Source organism: Nerophis lumbriciformis, linkage group LG36 (assembly GCF_033978685.3).
Source record: "Nerophis lumbriciformis linkage group LG36, RoL_Nlum_v2.1, whole genome shotgun sequence".
In the NCBI taxonomy this organism is placed as follows: Eukaryota; Metazoa; Chordata; class Actinopteri; order Syngnathiformes; family Syngnathidae; genus Nerophis; species Nerophis lumbriciformis.
The window spans coordinates 22025982-22044062 of NC_084583.2; the positions used below are offsets into that span (position 1 = coordinate 22025982).

General features: G+C 42.0%; 1 protein-coding gene across 1 annotated transcript in view; it reads left to right on the forward strand.

The window, feature by feature from the left end:
- Nucleotides 1-3251: 3251 nt before the first annotated feature.
- Nucleotides 3252-18081, forward strand: part of tcirg1b (T cell immune regulator 1, ATPase H+ transporting V0 subunit a3b) — a 53538-nt gene continuing 38708 nt past the window's right edge. Inside the window, exons 1-3 of the mRNA XM_061930668.1 lie at nucleotides 3252-3347; nucleotides 17074-17197; nucleotides 17501-17579. Of these exons, the coding sequence (XP_061786652.1) occupies nucleotides 17081-17197; nucleotides 17501-17579 (196 nt within the window). The 5' untranslated portion in view covers nucleotides 3252-3347; nucleotides 17074-17080. The remainder of the gene's footprint in view (nucleotides 3348-17073; nucleotides 17198-17500; nucleotides 17580-18081) is intronic.

Below are 18081 nucleotides of genomic sequence, written 5' to 3' on the forward strand. Positions count from 1 at the left end.
TTGCTTTTCCGGGATGCAACGGAAAGTTGGCACGGGCGAGACGGGAATGAAGGTACATGATTTATTTATATTTATCAAAAAAAAAGGAATAAACAAAAAGCGCGCACAGAGGCGGAGAATAAACTATGAAACCAAAAGACTATAGCAAAAAAATACAAACAAAAAACACGCACAATGGCGGAGAACAAACTATGAAACCAAGAAGACTATAAACATGGAACAAAAACTTACTTGGCTTGGACAGAAATAGTTGCTTGAGGAATTGACATGGAAAGAAGTAACAGGCATGGACAGAGCATAAATGTGGTGAGGTCGTCAGAACGACAAACTGAAAAGAATGAACTTAAATACTATGGACATGATTAACGAAAACAGGTGCCTGACTCAAAACGTGAAACAGGTGCGTGACGTGACAGGTGAAAACTAATGGTTGCTATGGTGACAAACAAGAGTGCACAATGAGTCCAAACGTGGAACAGGTGAAACTAATGGGGTAATCATGGAAACAAGACAAGGGAGTGAAAAGACAGAAACTAAAGAGTCCTATAACTAAACAAAACATGATTACACAGACATGACAATTTTAAGGGAGCTAAAATATATGATTTACATTTTTAATATATATTTAAATCTTGTAGATTGTCTAGTTTAAAGTGGACAAAATATTAATACTGTACATCAGTGTTTTTCAACCACTGTGCCGCGGCACACTATTGTACCGTGAGATATTGTTTGTTGTGCCGTGGGAGGTGATGTCATTTCACCTAATTGGGTTAAAAAATATTTTTTTGCAAATCAGTAATTATAATCTGCAAATAATGTGCCGTTGTTGAGTGTCGGTGCTTTCTCCAGCTGGCAGAGTAACTGTGTAATACTCTTCCATATCAGTAGGTGGCAGCAGGTAGCTAATTGCTTTGTAGATGTCGGGAACATGGTTTGTTGTGATCACAATATGCAGACGACAGCGTGCAGATAAAAAGGTGTGTAATGCTTAAACCAAAAATAAACAAAAGATGAGTGCCGCTAAGAAAAGGCATTGAAGCTTAGGGAAGGCTATGCAGAACGAAACTAAAACTGAACTGGCTGCAAAGTAAACAAAAACAGAATGCTGGACGACAGCAAAGACTTACAGCGTGTGGAGCAGCAGACGGCGTCCACAAAGTACATCCGTACATGGCATGACAATCAACACCAAAATAGGAAACACTACACACAGGAAAACAGCAAAAAAACTCCAAATAAGTCAGGGCGCGATGTGACAGTACACCTACTTTGAGACAAGACCTATAGTGATGCATGGCGTGTTATGGTTTGAATTTATATCCCAACAATTGCGAGAATGACTTTTTACTGTCAATATCGGCTGCTGAGTTTCATTTTTTAAAATGTTTTCTGCTTGTGGTGTGCCTCCGCATTTTTCCAATGTAATAAATGTGCCTTGGCTCACAAAAGGTTGAAAAACACTGCACTGGTGCAACAACAACGCCCGAAATGTGTCCCGTGGAAAAAACGTCCGACCGAAACTTTCTAATAACTAAAGTTCCTTGGGTGAATAATGTAAACTCATTACACCGGTATGTTTTAGTGCTTTCATGGTGAGTTTACTGACAGATATAAGTAAGAACTTTACACTACTTTATATTAGAAATGGCAACAGTGGAGGATGAATGTCCCATAACAAGATAGAGGAAAAGAAGAAGCTTATCGACTATGTTATGTTTCAACCAACTGTTACATCAGCTTGGGGCGCAGACTATGGTGTTGGCAGGGACTACAAAGGCGGACACACGCAAATTTTCAGGACTTATGCAGATTCCAAATACACATCAGCAGGTACCAGAAGGTAAGAAAAGTTGCTTTTGTATAATATTGCCAAAGGAAACAGCATAATAATACTCCTATGTTGAAGCACAGTACAATCCATCAAGTGGTGTGGCTTCATAGCTTACCAAAGTCCTACTAAGTTAAGTTAAAGTTAAAGTAGCAATGATTGTCACACACACACACACACACTAGGTGTGGTGAAATTTGTCCTCTGCATTTGACCCATCCCCTTGTTCACCCCCTGGGAAGTGAGGGGAGCAGTGAGCAGCAGCAGCATGGGCCACACCCGGGAATTACTTTTGGTGATTTAACCCCCAATTCCGACCCTTGATGCTGAATGCCAAGCAGGGAGGTAATGGCTCCCATTTTTATAGTCTTTGGTATGACTCGGCCGGGGTTTGAACTCACAACCAGTGTTGGGTTAGTTATTGAAAACTAGTTACAGGTACTAGTTACTTTATTTCAAAAGTAATTCAGTTACTAACTCAGTTACTTACACCAAAAAGTAATGCTTTACTGTCAAAAGTAACTACTTTTTTTTTCTTCTAAGGCTCCCATTAATGGCCTTTTAGCCTTCATGTCAGTACTGTTATTGCACTGGAGAATAATACAATGTGTTCATCAACTTGACATGCATTTGCATCACTCAACTCTGCTAAGCAATGTGTTCTACATACAACACACTGGTGGTAGCGGGGGTGTATATTGCAGCCCGGAAGAGTTAGGGGATGGAAGGCATTCTGGGTATTTGTTCTGTTGTGTTACGGTGCGGATGTTCTCCCGAAATGTGTTTGTCATTCTTGTTTGGTGTGGGTTCACAGTGTGGCGCATATTTGCAACAGTGTTAAACTTGTTTATACGGCCGCCCTCAGTGTGACCTGTATGGCTGTTGATCAAGTATGTCTTGCAGAAGCCGCATACAACATGTGACTGGGCAGGCACGCTGTTGTATGGGGAAAAAGTGTCGAGAGGTTGTAGAGGACGTTAAGGACAGTGAAGTGAAGGGAATTATATTTATATAGCGCTTTTCTCTAGTGACTCAAATCCCTTTACATAGTGAAAGCCAATATCTAAGTTACATTTAAACCAGAGCCGTCACGACACACCCTTAATATTAGAGATGTCTGATTAATGCGTTAAAATGTATTATCGGAAATTATCGGTATCAGTGTTTTTATTATCAGTATCGTTTATTTTTTTTATTTTTTAAAGTACCGGTACCTTATACACATCAATATTGTTCAACAAAAACCCACTCGGAATGTTCTATTTTGAAACTAAATCTCTCTTTGGCGCCATTGAACCGGCGCAGACTTCCGGGCTCGTGTGGCGGTCTGCTGCCTGTCACGTGAGGCTGCAGTCACGTGACTTTCCCAAACAGGAAGTGGAAGTCAAACCACTCAAGTTGTCATCGACACGACGTCTGACTGTCTGACTGTCCACGACACGACACGCTTAATTGTCACGCTGCAGGCACGGAGACACCCAGGACCAACCCGCCTGGACATCATCCCAACAAGCAGGTAAGAAGTTGTTCACGTAGTCGTGTTTGTCTGCCTGACCGCCATCACTTTAGCAACGGAATCAAACCTTCACCTTCCACACTGCACGACAACACCAACACAAGTTTGTGTTGAACTAAACCACTGCGAGACTTCTTCTCTGGTGGCTTTATTTACGATTCCCTTTCAATTGGCGCGGCGTGACTAAGAAAACAGTTGAATTCTGAGTCATAACCCAGGACTCTACTTTAGTCTTATTGTCATAACCCAGGACTCTACTTTAGTCTTATTGTCATAACCCAGGACTCTACTTTAGTCTTATTGTCATAACCCAGGACTCTACTTTAGTCTTATTGTCATAACCCAGGACTCTACTTTAGTCTTATTGTCATAACCCAGGACTCTACTTTAGTTTTGTGAGTCATAACCCAGGACTCTACTTTAGTCTTATTGTCATAACCCAGGACTCTACTTTAGTTTTGTGAGTCATAACCCAGGACTCTACTTTAGTCTTATTGTCATAACCCAGGACTCTACTTTAGTCTTATTGTCATAACCCAGGACTCTACTTTAGTCTTATTGTCATAACCCAGGACTCTACTTTAGTCTTATTGTCATAACCCAGGACTCTACTTTAGTCTTATTGTCATAACCCAGGACTCTACTTTAGTCTTATTGTCATAACCCAGGACTCTACTTTAGTTTTGTGAGTCATAACCCAGGACTCTACTTTAGTCTTATTGTCATAACCCAGGACTCTACTTTAGTTTTGTGAGTCATAACCCAGGACTCTACTTTAGTCTTATTGTCATAACCCAGGACTCTACTTTAGTCTTATTGTCATAACCCAGGACTCTACTTTAGTCTTATTGTCATAACCCAGGACTCTACTTTAGTCTTATTGTCATAACCCAGGACCCTACTTTAGTTTTATTGTCATAACCCAGGACTCTACTTTAGTCTTATTGTCATAACCCAGGACTCTACTTTAGTTTTATTGTCATAACCCAGGACTCTACTTTAGTTTTGTGAGTCATAACCCAGGACTCTACTTTAGTTTTATTGTCATAACCCAGGACTCTACTTTAGTTTTGTGAGTCATAACCCAGGACTCTACTTTAGTTTTAGTGTCATAACCCAGGACTCTACTTTAGTTTTAGTGTCATAACCCAGGACTCTACTTTAGTTTTATTGTCATAACCCAGGACTCTACTTTAGTTTTATTGTCATAACCCAGGACTCTACTTTAGTCTTATTGTCATAACCCAGGACTCTACTTTAGTCTTATTGTCATAACCCAGGACTCTACTTTAGTCTTATTGTCATAACCCAGGACTCTACTTTAGTTTTGTGAGTCATAACCCAGGACTCTACTTTAGTTTTATTGTCATAACCCAGGACTCTACTTTAGTTTTATTGTCATAACCCAGGACTCTACTTTAGTCGTATTGTCATAACCCAGGACTCTACTTTAGTCTTATTGTCATAACCCAGGACTCTACTTTAGTCTTATTGTCATAACCCAGGACTCTACTTTAGTCTTATTGTCATAACCCAGGACTCTACTTTAGTCTTATTGTCATAACCCAGGACTCTACTTTAGTCTTATTGTCATAACCCAGGACTCTACTTTAGTTTTGTGAGTCATAACCCAGGACTCTACTTTAGTCTTATTGTCATAACCCAGGACTCTACTTTAGTTTTGTGAGTCATAACCCAGGACTCTACTTTAGTCTTATTGTCATAACCCAGGACTCTACTTTAGTCGTATTGTCATAACCCAGGACTCTACTTTAGTCGTATTGTCATAACCCAGGACTCTACTTTAGTCTTATTGTCATAACCCAGGACTCTACTTTAGTCGTATTGTCATAACCCAGGACTCTACTTTAGTCGTATTGTCATAACCCAGGACTCTACTTTAGTCTTATTGTCATAACCCAGGACTCTACTTTAGTTTTATTGTCATAACCCAGGACTCTACTTTAGTCTTATTGTCATAACCCAGGACTCTACTTTAGTTTTATTGTCATAACCCAGGACTCTACTTTAGTCGTATTGTCATAACCCAGGACCCTACTTTAGTCTTATTGTCATAACCCAGGACTCTACTTTAGTCTTATTGTCATAACCCAGGACTCTACTTTAGTCGTATTGTCATAACCCAGGACTCTACTTTAGTCTTATTGTCATAACCCAGGACTCTACTTTAGTCGTATTGTCATAACCCAGGACTCTACTTTAGTCGTATTGTCATAACCCAGGACTCTACTTTAGTCTTATTGTCATAACCCAGGACTCTACTTTAGTTTTATTGTCATAACCCAGGACTCTACTTTAGTCTTATTGTCATAACCCAGGACTCTACTTTAGTTTTATTGTCATAACCCAGGACTCTACTTTAGTCGTATTGTCATAACCCAGGACCCTACTTTAGTCTTATTGTCATAACCCAGGACTCTACTTTAGTTTTGTGAGTCATAACCCAGGACTCTACTTTAGTTTTAGTGTCATAACCCAGGACTCTACTTTAGTTTTAGTGTCATAACCCAGGACTCTACTTTAGTTTTATTGTCATAACCCAGGACTCTACTTTAGTTTTATTGTCATAACCCAGGACTCTACTTTAGTCTTATTGTCATAACCCAGGACTCTACTTTAGTCTTATTGTCATAACCCAGGACTCTACTTTAGTCTTATTGTCATAACCCAGGACTCTACTTTAGTTTTGTGAGTCATAACCCAGGACTCTACTTTAGTTTTATTGTCATAACCCAGGACTCTACTTTAGTTTTATTGTCATAACCCAGGACTCTACTTTAGTCGTATTGTCATAACCCAGGACTCTACTTTAGTCTTATTGTCATAACCCAGGACTCTACTTTAGTCTTATTGTCATAACCCAGGACTCTACTTTAGTCTTATTGTCATAACCCAGGACTCTACTTTAGTCTTATTGTCATAACCCAGGACTCTACTTTAGTCTTATTGTCATAACCCAGGACTCTACTTTAGTTTTGTGAGTCATAACCCAGGACTCTACTTTAGTCTTATTGTCATAACCCAGGACTCTACTTTAGTTTTGTGAGTCATAACCCAGGACTCTACTTTAGTCTTATTGTCATAACCCAGGACTCTACTTTAGTCGTATTGTCATAACCCAGGACTCTACTTTAGTCGTATTGTCATAACCCAGGACTCTACTTTAGTCTTATTGTCATAACCCAGGACTCTACTTTAGTCGTATTGTCATAACCCAGGACTCTACTTTAGTCGTATTGTCATAACCCAGGACTCTACTTTAGTCTTATTGTCATAACCCAGGACTCTACTTTAGTTTTATTGTCATAACCCAGGACTCTACTTTAGTCTTATTGTCATAACCCAGGACTCTACTTTAGTTTTATTGTCATAACCCAGGACTCTACTTTAGTTTTGTGAGTCATAACCCAGGACTCTACTTTAGTCTTATTGTCATAACCCAGGACTCTACTTTAGTCGTATTGTCATAACCCAGGACTCTACTTTAGTCGTATTGTCATAACCCAGGACTCTACTTTAGTCTTATTGTCATAACCCAGGACTCTACTTTAGTCGTATTGTCATAACCCAGGACTCTACTTTAGTCGTATTGTCATAACCCAGGACTCTACTTTAGTCTTATTGTCATAACCCAGGACTCTACTTTAGTTTTATTGTCATAACCCAGGACTCTACTTTAGTCTTATTGTCATAACCCAGGACTCTACTTTAGTTTTATTGTCATAACCCAGGACTCTACTTTAGTCGTATTGTCATAACCCAGGACCCTACTTTAGTCTTATTGTCATAACCCAGGACTCTACTTTAGTCTTATTGTCATAACCCAGGACTCTACTTTAGTCGTATTGTCATAACCCAGGACTCTACTTTAGTCTTATTGTCATAACCCAGGACTCTACTTTAGTCGTATTGTCATAACCCAGGACTCTACTTTAGTCGTATTGTCATAACCCAGGACTCTACTTTAGTCTTATTGTCATAACCCAGGACTCTACTTTAGTCTTATTGTCATAACCCAGGACTCTACTTTAGTCTTATTGTCATAACCCAGGACTCTACTTTAGTTTTATTGTCATAACCCAGGACTCTACTTTAGTTTTAGTGTCATAACCCAGGACTCTACTTTAGTTTTAGTGTCATAACCCAGGACTCTACTTTAGTTTTATTGTCATAACCCAGGACTCTACTTTAGTTTTATTGTCATAACCCAGGACTCTACTTTAGTCTTATTGTCATAACCCAGGACTCTACTTTAGTCTTATTGTCATAACCCAGGACTCTACTTTAGTCTTATTGTCATAACCCAGGACTCTACTTTAGTTTTGTGAGTCATAACCCAGGACTCTACTTTAGTTTTATTGTCATAACCCAGGACTCTACTTTAGTTTTATTGTCATAACCCAGGACTCTACTTTAGTCGTATTGTCATAACCCAGGACTCTACTTTAGTCTTATTGTCATAACCCAGGACTCTACTTTAGTCTTATTGTCATAACCCAGGACTCTACTTTAGTCTTATTGTCATAACCCAGGACTCTACTTTAGTCTTATTGTCATAACCCAGGACTCTACTTTAGTCTTATTGTCATAACCCAGGACTCTACTTTAGTTTTGTGAGTCATAACCCAGGACTCTACTTTAGTCTTATTGTCATAACCCAGGACTCTACTTTAGTTTTGTGAGTCATAACCCAGGACTCTACTTTAGTCTTATTGTCATAACCCAGGACTCTACTTTAGTCGTATTGTCATAACCCAGGACTCTACTTTAGTCGTATTGTCATAACCCAGGACTCTACTTTAGTCTTATTGTCATAACCCAGGACTCTACTTTAGTCGTATTGTCATAACCCAGGACTCTACTTTAGTCGTATTGTCATAACCCAGGACTCTACTTTAGTCTTATTGTCATAACCCAGGACTCTACTTTAGTTTTATTGTCATAACCCAGGACTCTACTTTAGTCTTATTGTCATAACCCAGGACTCTACTTTAGTTTTATTGTCATAACCCAGGACTCTACTTTAGTTTTGTGAGTCATAACCCAGGACTCTACTTTAGTCTTATTGTCATAACCCAGGACTCTACTTTAGTCGTATTGTCATAACCCAGGACTCTACTTTAGTCGTATTGTCATAACCCAGGACTCTACTTTAGTCTTATTGTCATAACCCAGGACTCTACTTTAGTCGTATTGTCATAACCCAGGACTCTACTTTAGTCGTATTGTCATAACCCAGGACTCTACTTTAGTCTTATTGTCATAACCCAGGACTCTACTTTAGTTTTATTGTCATAACCCAGGACTCTACTTTAGTCTTATTGTCATAACCCAGGACTCTACTTTAGTCGTATTGTCATAACCCAGGACTCTACTTTAGTCGTATTGTCATAACCCAGGACCCTACTTTAGTCTTATTGTCATAACCCAGGACTCTACTTTAGTCTTATTGTCATAACCCAGGACTCTACTTTAGTCGTATTGTCATAACCCAGGACTCTACTTTAGTCTTATTGTCATAACCCAGGACTCTACTTTAGTCGTATTGTCATAACCCAGGACTCTACTTTAGTCGTATTGTCATAACCCAGGACCCTACTTTAGTCTTATTGTCATAACCCAGGACTCTACTTTAGTTTTATTGTCATAACCCAGGACTCTACTTTAGTCTTATTGTCATAACCCAGGACTCTACTTTAGTTTTGTGAGTCATAACCCAGGACTCTACTTTAGTTTTATTGTCATAACCCAGGACTCTACTTTAGTCTTATTGTCATAACCCAGGACTCTACTTTAGTCTTATTGTCATAACCCAGGACTCTACTTTAGTTTTGTGAGTCATAACCCAGGACTCTACTTTAGTCTTATTGTCATAACCCAGGACCCTACTTTAGTTTTATTGTCATAACCCAGGACCCTACTTTAGTTTTATTGTCATAACCCAGGACTCTACTTTAGTTTTGTGAGTCATAACCCAGGACTCTACTTTAGTCTTATTGTCATAACCCAGGACTCTACTTTAGTCTTATTGTCATAACCCGGGACTCTACTTTAGTTTTATTGTCATAACCCAGGACTCTACTTTAGTCTTATTGTCATAACCCAGGACCCTACTTTAGTCTTATTGTCATAACCCAGGACTCTACTTTAGTCTTATTGTCATAACCCAGGACTCTACTTTAGTCTTATTGTCATAACCCAGGACTCTACTTTAGTCTTATTGTCATAACCCAGGCCTCTACTTTAGTCTTATTGTCATAACCCAGGACTCTACTTTAGTTTTATTGTCATAACCCAGGACTCTACTTTAGTCTTATTGTCATAACCCAGGACCCTACTTTAGTCTTATTGTCATAACCCAGGACTCTACTTTAGTCTTATTGTCATAACCCAGGACTCTACTTTAGTTTTATTGTCATAACCCAGGACTCTACTTTAGTTTTGTGAGTCATAACCCAGGACTCTACTTTAGTTTTATTGTCATAACCCAGGACTCTATTTTAGTTTTATTGTCATAACCTAGGACTTTACTTTAGTTTTATTGTCATAACCCAGGACTCTACTCTAGTCGTATTGTCATAACCCAGGACTCTACTTTAGTCTTATTGTCATAACCCAGGACTCTACTTTAGTTTTATTGTCATAAACCAGGACTCTACTTTAGTTTTATTGTCATAACCCAGGACTCTACTTTAGTCTTATTGTCATAACCCAGGACTCTAGTTTTATTGTCATAACCCAGGACTCTACTCTAGTCGTATTGTCATAACCCAGGACTCTACTTTAGTTTTATTGTCATTTATTGTCTAAACCGAGGTATGTACCGAACTGACATTTTTGTGTACCGTTACACCCCTAATACAAAGTATTTCAATGGTTGGAATCTGCGCTTTTGCATGATATACTAGTTACTATGGTAATCTTATTAGTTACTATGGTAATCCTATTAGTTACTATGGTAATGTCAGCAGCACAGACGAGGCACCAAACAGTGTGGGTGGGGAGCGTTTCCACAGAGCCTGAAATGTGGGTGTCAGGGACAGAAGCGGAAGGAGATTTTTACAACAAAGTTCTAAAGCTTAGTGATATATCACATATATCACATTGTAGGTGTTTTGTTCATATTTCACTATTTTTGTTGCATTTTGCTTGATTGTAAAATATGTGGATGGAGAGGGGGTGTGACGTTCATATGTTGTCAATATTCAGTGTTTTATCCTTCATAGTTAGTATTATAGATCCCACATTCTTTATTTTCATGTACATTCTGGGTGTCTCATTCAGTAAAAACATGTTTAATTCCATTCCATTTTTTAAGGCGGTCTGTTATAAAGTTTTTAGCATTCAATCAGACATTATTGTGAGGTTTCGTATTAGTGTTCCTAAAAAATAGATATAGCGGCCCCCAGACACATTTTTTTACTCTAAATTTGTCCCCCCAAGTCAAAATAATTGCCCAGGCCTGGTCTACAGGTAAAAGCCAGTAAATTAGAATATTTTGAAAACCTTGATTTATTTCAGTAATTGCATTCAAAAGGTGTAACTTGTACATTATATTTATTCATTGCACACAGACTGATGCATTCAAATGTTTATTTCATTTAATTTTGATGATTTGAAGTGGCAACAAATGAAAATCCAAAATTCCGTGTGTCACAAAATTAGAATATTACTTAAGGCTAATACAAAAAAGGGATTTTTAGAAATGTTGGCCAACTGAAAAGTATGAAAATGAAAAATATGAGCATGTACAATACTCAATACTTGGTTGGAGCTCCTTTTGCCTCAATTACTGCGTTAATGCGGCGTGGCATGGAGTCGATGAGTTTCTGGCACTGCTCAGGTGTTATGAGAGCCCAGGTTGCTCTGATAGTGGCCTTCAACTCTTCTGCGTTTTTGGGTCTGGCATTCTGCATCTTCCTTTTCACAATACCCCACAGATTTTCTATGGGGCTAAGGTCAGGGGAGTTGGCGGGCCAATTTAGAACAGAAATACCATGGTCCGTAAACCAGGCACGGGTAGATTTTGTGCTGTGTGCAGGCGCCAAGTCCTGTTGGAACTTGAAATCTCCATCTCCATAGAGCAGGTCAGCAGCAGGAAGCATGAAGTGCTCTAAAATTTGCTGGTAGACGGCTGCGTTGACCCTGGATCTCAGGAAACAGAGTGGACCGACACCAGCAGATGACATGGCACCCCAAACCATCACTGATGGTGGAAACTTTACACTAGACTTCAGGCAATCGAGGAAATCGAGGTCCCAGAGTCTGGAGGAAGACAGGAGAGGCACAGGATCCACGTTGCCTGAAGTCTAGTGTAAAGTTTCCACCATCAGTGATGGTTTGGGGTGCCATGTCATCTGCTGGTGTCGGTCCACTCTGTTTCCTGAGATCCAGGGTCAACGCAGCCGTCTACCAGCAAGTTTTAGAGCACTTCATGCTTCCTGCTGCTGACCTGCTCTATGGAGACGGAGATTTCAAGTTCCAACAGGACTTGGCGCCTGCACACAGCGCAAAATCTACCCGTGCCTGGTTTACGGACCATGGTATTTCTGTTCTAAATTGGCCCGCCAACTCCCCTGACCTTAGCCCCATAGAAAATCTGTGGGGTATTGTGAAAAGGAAGATGCAGAATGCCAGACCCAAAAACGCAGAAGAGTTGAAGGCCACTATCAGAGCAACCTGGGCTCTCATAACACCTGAGCAGTGCCAGAAACTCATCGACTCCATGCCACGCCGCATTAACGCAGTAATTGAGGCAAAAGGAGCTCCAACCAAGTATTGAGTATTGTACATGCTCATATTTTTCATTTTCATACTTTTCAGTTGGCCAACATTTCTAAAAATCCCTTTTTTGTATTAGCCTTAAGTAATATTCTAATTTTGTGACACACGGAATTTTGGATTTTCATTTGTTGCCACTTCAAATCATCAAAATTAAATGAAATAAACATTTGAATGCATCAGTCTGTGTGCAATGAATAAATATAATGTACAAGTTACACCTTTTGAATGCAATTACTGAAATAAATCAAGTTTTTCAAAATATTCTAATTTACTGGCTTTTACCTGTACATCATGCTCTTAAACTGACGAAATAATCGATGCAAACTATACAGTGATTATAATGCAATGTAATTATATCATAATAATGCAAGTAAGCATTTCAAATGATATACACTTATTTCTCAATAATGTAGAATTGTTTACCATTGAACTGTAATTGAAAGGTAAATAACTTTATCCTAAATAAATAAACCCCCCAAAAATGTTTATGGACTCTGAATACCGTAGGCAAAACTTTAACTTAAATAAACATTAAAAATCTTAAAGTGCATTTTTTTTCCCAGATGGAAAGACGTTATCTTTTTGTTTGCCATTCTCTTGTCCGTCTGTGTTGATGGGCGTGTATTGCGCATCCAATTTAAAGCTGAAATAAAATAAACACAGCTGTCCTTTTTTAAATGTAGCTTTAAATCATGCAAGCGAGTGATTAATCTTGATTACCGTAATTCAAAGGTGTGATTTTTCCGATTGAAAAAAGTGAATGATTTGACAGCACTAATACATACGAAAACAAAGCTAATACCCTAGTCCACATTGAAATCTTGACATTGCATTTGTTTTTGTTAAGATAATCAAAAACGGTATTATCAATTTGTTATTTTTTGGTCACAAGGAACAAATCTGCAACATCGCGTGGACATCGGGGGCGGTACCTCTGGATTGGCAGACCGGGGTGGTGGTTCCTCTCTTTAAGAAGGGGAACCGGAGGGTGTGTTCCAACTATCGTGGGATCACACTCCTCAGCCTTCCCGGTAAGGTCTATTCAGGTGTACTGGAGAGGAGGCTACGCCGGATAGTCGAACCTCGGATTCAGGAGGAACAGTGTGGTTTTCGTCCTGGTCGTGGAACTGTGGACCAGCTCTATACTCTCGGCAGGGTCCTTGAGGGTGCATGGGAGTTTGCCCAACCAGTCTACATGTGCTTTGTGGACTTGGAGAAGGCATTCGACCGTGTACCCCGGGAAGTCCTGTGGGGAGTGCTCAGAGAGTATGGGGTAACGGACTGTCTTATTGTGGCAGTCCGCTCCCTGTATGATCAGTGTCAGAGCTTGGTCCGCATTGTCGGCAGTAAGTCGGACACGTTTCCAGTGAGGGTTGGACTCCGCCAAGGCTGCCCTTTGTCACCGATTCTGTTCATAACCTTTATGGACAGAATTTCTAGGCGCAGTCAGGGCGTTGAGGGGATCTGGTTTGGTGGCTGCAGGATTAGGTCACTGCTATTTGCAGATGATGTGGTCCTGATGGCTTCCTCCGGCCAAGATCTTCAGCTCTCACTGGATCGGTTCGCAGCCGAGTGTGAAGCGACTGGGATGGGAATCAGCACCTCCAAGTCCGAGTCCATGGTTCTCTCCCGGAAAAGGGTGGAGTGCCATCTCCGGGTTGGGGAGGAGATCTTGCCCCAAGTGGAGGAGTTCAAGTACCTCGGAGTCTTGTTCACGAGTGGGGGAAGAGTGGATCGTGAGATCGACAGGCGGATCGGTGCGGCGTCTTCAGTAATGCGGACGCTGTATCGATCCGTTGTGGTGAAGAAGGAGCTGAGCCGGAAGGCAAAGCTCTCGATTTACCGGTCGATCTACGTTCCCATCCTCACCTATGGTCATGAGCTTTGGGTCATGACCGAAAGGACAAGATCACGGGTACAAGCGGCCGAAATGAGTTTCCTCCGCCGGGTGGCGGGGCTCTCACTTAGAGATAGGGTGAGAAGCTCTGTCATTCGGGGGGAGCTCAAAGTAAAGCCGCTGCTCCTCCACATCGAGAGGAGCCAGATGAGGTGGTTCGGGCATCTGGTCAGGATGCCACCCGAACGCCTCCCTAGGAAGGTGTTTCGGGCACGTCCGACCGGTAGGAGGCCACAGGGAAGACCCAGGACACGCTGGGAAGACTATCTCTCCCGGCTGGCCTGGGAACGCCTCGGGGTCCCCCAGGAGGAGCTGGACGAAGTGGCTGGGGAGAGGGAAGTCTGGGCTTCCCTGCTTAAGCTGCTGCCCCCGCGACCCGACCTCGGATAAGCGGAAGAAGATGGATGGATGGATGGATGGCAAGGAACAAATGTGCTAGTGTCAAAGTCATTTTAGCTCAGGGGCCACATGGAGGAAAATCTGTGCACACGGACTATTAAAATCATGGCATTAAAAAAAAAGAAAAAAAAAAAAGACAACTTCCGATTGTTTTCTTTGTCTTACTTTGGCCAAAAATAGAACAAACACATTCTGAAAATATTACAATAAAAATATAGGAAAAAAATGCCAGCAGCAGTAAAGTTTAGATCCATGAAGGAAAGAAGAAAGTGAATGAATGTTTATAACTGAATACATTTACACATGCATAAAAATGTAGTTTTATTTTGTACATTTTCTTTAATGAAATAGGTAACGTTTATGACAATCTTTTATAGAACACAATATAGAATGTGAGATATAACAGGATAATGCATACATTTATCATTTTTTTTCAAAATCCATCCATCCATTCATCCATCCATCTTCTTCCGCTTATCCGAGGTCGGGTCGCGGGGGCAGCAGCTTAAGCAGGGAAGCCCAGACTTCCCTCTCCCCAGCCACTTCGTCCAGCTCTTCCTGTGGGACCCCGAGGCGTTCCCAGGCCAGCCGGGAGACATAGTCTTCCCAACGTGTCCTGGGTCTTCCCCGCGGCCTCCTACCGGTGGGACGTGCCCTAAACACCTCCCTAGGGAGGCGTTCGGGTGGCATCCTGACCAGATGCCCGAACCACCTCATCTGGCTCCTCTCGATGTGGAGGAGCAGCGGCTTTACTTTGAGCTCCTCCCGGATGGCAGAGCTTCTCACCCTATCTCTAAGGGAGAGCCCCGCCACCCGGCGGAGGAAACTCATTTCGGCCGCTTGTACCCGTGATCTTGTCCTTTCGGTTATAACCCAAAGCTCATGACCATAGGTGAGGATGGGAACGTAGATCGACCGGTAAATTGAGAGCTTTGCCTTCCGGCTCAGCTCCTTCTTCACCACAACGGATCGATACAGCGTCCGCATTACTGAAGACGCCGCACCGATCCGCCTGTCGATCTCACGATCCACTCTTCCCCCACTCGTGAACAAGACTCCGAGGTACTTGAACTCCTCCACTTGGGGCAAGATCTCCTCCCCAACCCGGAGATGGCACTCCACCCTTTTCCGGGCGAGAACCATGGACTCGGACTTGGAGGTGCTGATTCTCATCCCAGTCGCTTCACACTCAGCTGCGAACTGATCCAGTGAGAGCTGAAGATCCTGGCCAGATGAAGCCATCAGGACCACATCATCTGCAAAAAGCAGAGACCTAATCCTGCAGCCACCAAACCAGATCCCCTCAACGCCTTGACTGCGCCTAGAAATTCTGTCCATAAAAGTTATGAACAGAATCGGTGACAAAGGGCAGCCTTGGCGGAGTCCAACCCTCACTGGAAACGTGTCCGACTTACTACCGGCAATGCGGACCAAGCTCTGGCACTGATCATACAGGGAGCGGACTGCCACAATCAGACAGTCCGATACCCTGTACTCTCTGAGCACTCCCCACAGGACTTCCTGAGGGACACGGTCGAATGCCTTCTCCAAGTCCACAAAACACATGTAGACTGGTTGGGCAAACTCCCATGCACCCTCAAGGACCCTGCCGAGAGTATAGAGCTGGTCCACAGTTCCACGACCAGGACGAAAACCACACTGTTCCTCCTGAATCCGAGGTTCGACTATCCGGCGTAGCCTCCTCTCCAGTACACCTGAATAGACCTTACCGGGAAGGCTGAGGAGTGTGATCCCACGATAGTTAGAACACACCCTCCGGTTCCCCTTCTTAAAGAGAGGAACCACCACCCCGGTCTGCCAATCCAGAGGTACCGCCCCCGATGTCCACGCGATGCTGCAGAGTCTTGTCAACCAAGACAGCCCCACAGCATCCAGAGCCTTAAGGAACTCCGGGCGGATCTCATCTACCCCCGGGGCCTTGCCACCGAGGAGCTTTTTAACTACCTTTTTTCAAAATGCTTAGAAAAAAGTGGGACCCCAGAAATGTTATGTGGGACCCCATTTTTATGACTTGATGGGGTCCCTGGGACCCCATTTTGAAAATTCCTAGCACCTACACTGATGGGAGTATTGGTGCGTGCAAAACAGCAGCAGGCGGCTGTGGCCTGCGGGCCGCTTCTAATACTAATCAAATATCATCCCGGGGGCCATGAATTTGACACAATAATCTAAAGAACAGAAATTACAATTAAAAACATAAAAAAAAAGTAATATCCTTAAATTGAACTTGTATCAAAGTATATTTATTAAACACAGCCAAAATAAGAATGGCACAACATAGCCCCAGGGTTAAAAATTGTATAACAAAGCAAAAGTTGAAAACAACACAAATCACAGCCATACGTCTCAGAAAGTTGTCTCTGTTAAGTTTGTATTATTAGCTGGTGAATTATAATTTAGCTTAGAATGTGGCACAAAGAGCGTTTAGTGAAGTGAAAGAAGGTTTTTGTGCAAGAACGGAATTTTCTGATCGTCACCAAGTAATGCTTCCCCTTTATCATTGAAGCAATTTATTGTAAGTCTGCTCACTGAGGGCTTTTATTTTCTTAATATGTGCACGCTTGTTGGGTGCAAAATGCAAATGACCGTTTCTTTGTCGTGCAGGCCAGCTATGGGCTCCATGTTCCGCAGCGAGGAGGTCTGCCTGGTGCAGCTCTTCCTCCAGTCCGGCTCGGCCTACAACTGTGTCAGCGAGCTGGGAGAACTGGGCCTGGTGGAGTTCAGAGATGTTAGTCCTTCTGCGGTCTTCAGAACAAAGAGAGGCCTCGTGAACTAGTCACGCACTCTACAGATTGGATTCAGACTTCCATTCAAGCCATGTGTCACATTTGTCTGCCTTCGCTTGTTTCCTTCCCTTCTTCTTCGTCTGCGTAATCTTTTTCCAACCTTTCTTTGGGTCTTCACTTCCATTTGCATCCAAATCGGACCCTGACAAGTCATTGTTACTGTACTGTATGTGTAAATCCTGTCCATTCCCTTGTGACCCGATGACCAATTCAACGCTTTTCTTCCTCTTTTCTTCTCGTTTTAGTTGAATCCTAATATAAACGCCTTTCAGAGGAAATTTGTCGGGGAGGTCAGAAGATGTGAGGAGCTGGAGAAAACCTTTAGTGAGTATTGAAGTCTTCCCCACTTATACACACACTGACCACAGCAATAGGATCCAGGGTAAGAGCTGCTTCTACAAAGACAAAAAGGCTCAGCTATTAATTGAACAAAGATTCATATTGAGCAGGGGTGTCCAAACTACGGCCCGCGGGCAGCAGTCAAAGTTCCGTTTGGCCCGCGAGAAGTCATTAAGATTAATAAGGACTCTGACTCGTGGGTTGCCTTCAATGTCATTTTAAATATTTCACAATTCTATCTTGTGGACATTATGAGCAATTAAGGTTGCACTTTGAAGTGTACAGAGCACAGCATTTTTATGTATGACCCAATCCAAACAACCTTTCCCACGCATGGCGCAAAAAAACTAACACAAAAAGTCAACACGCATAGTCACACATAACACAACCTGCTCACTGAACTTTGTGGACATTACATACCTGCCAACTACTCCGGTTTTCCCGTAATTAGTACGGTTTTCATAAACCTATTCCGGGTTACGGTTGC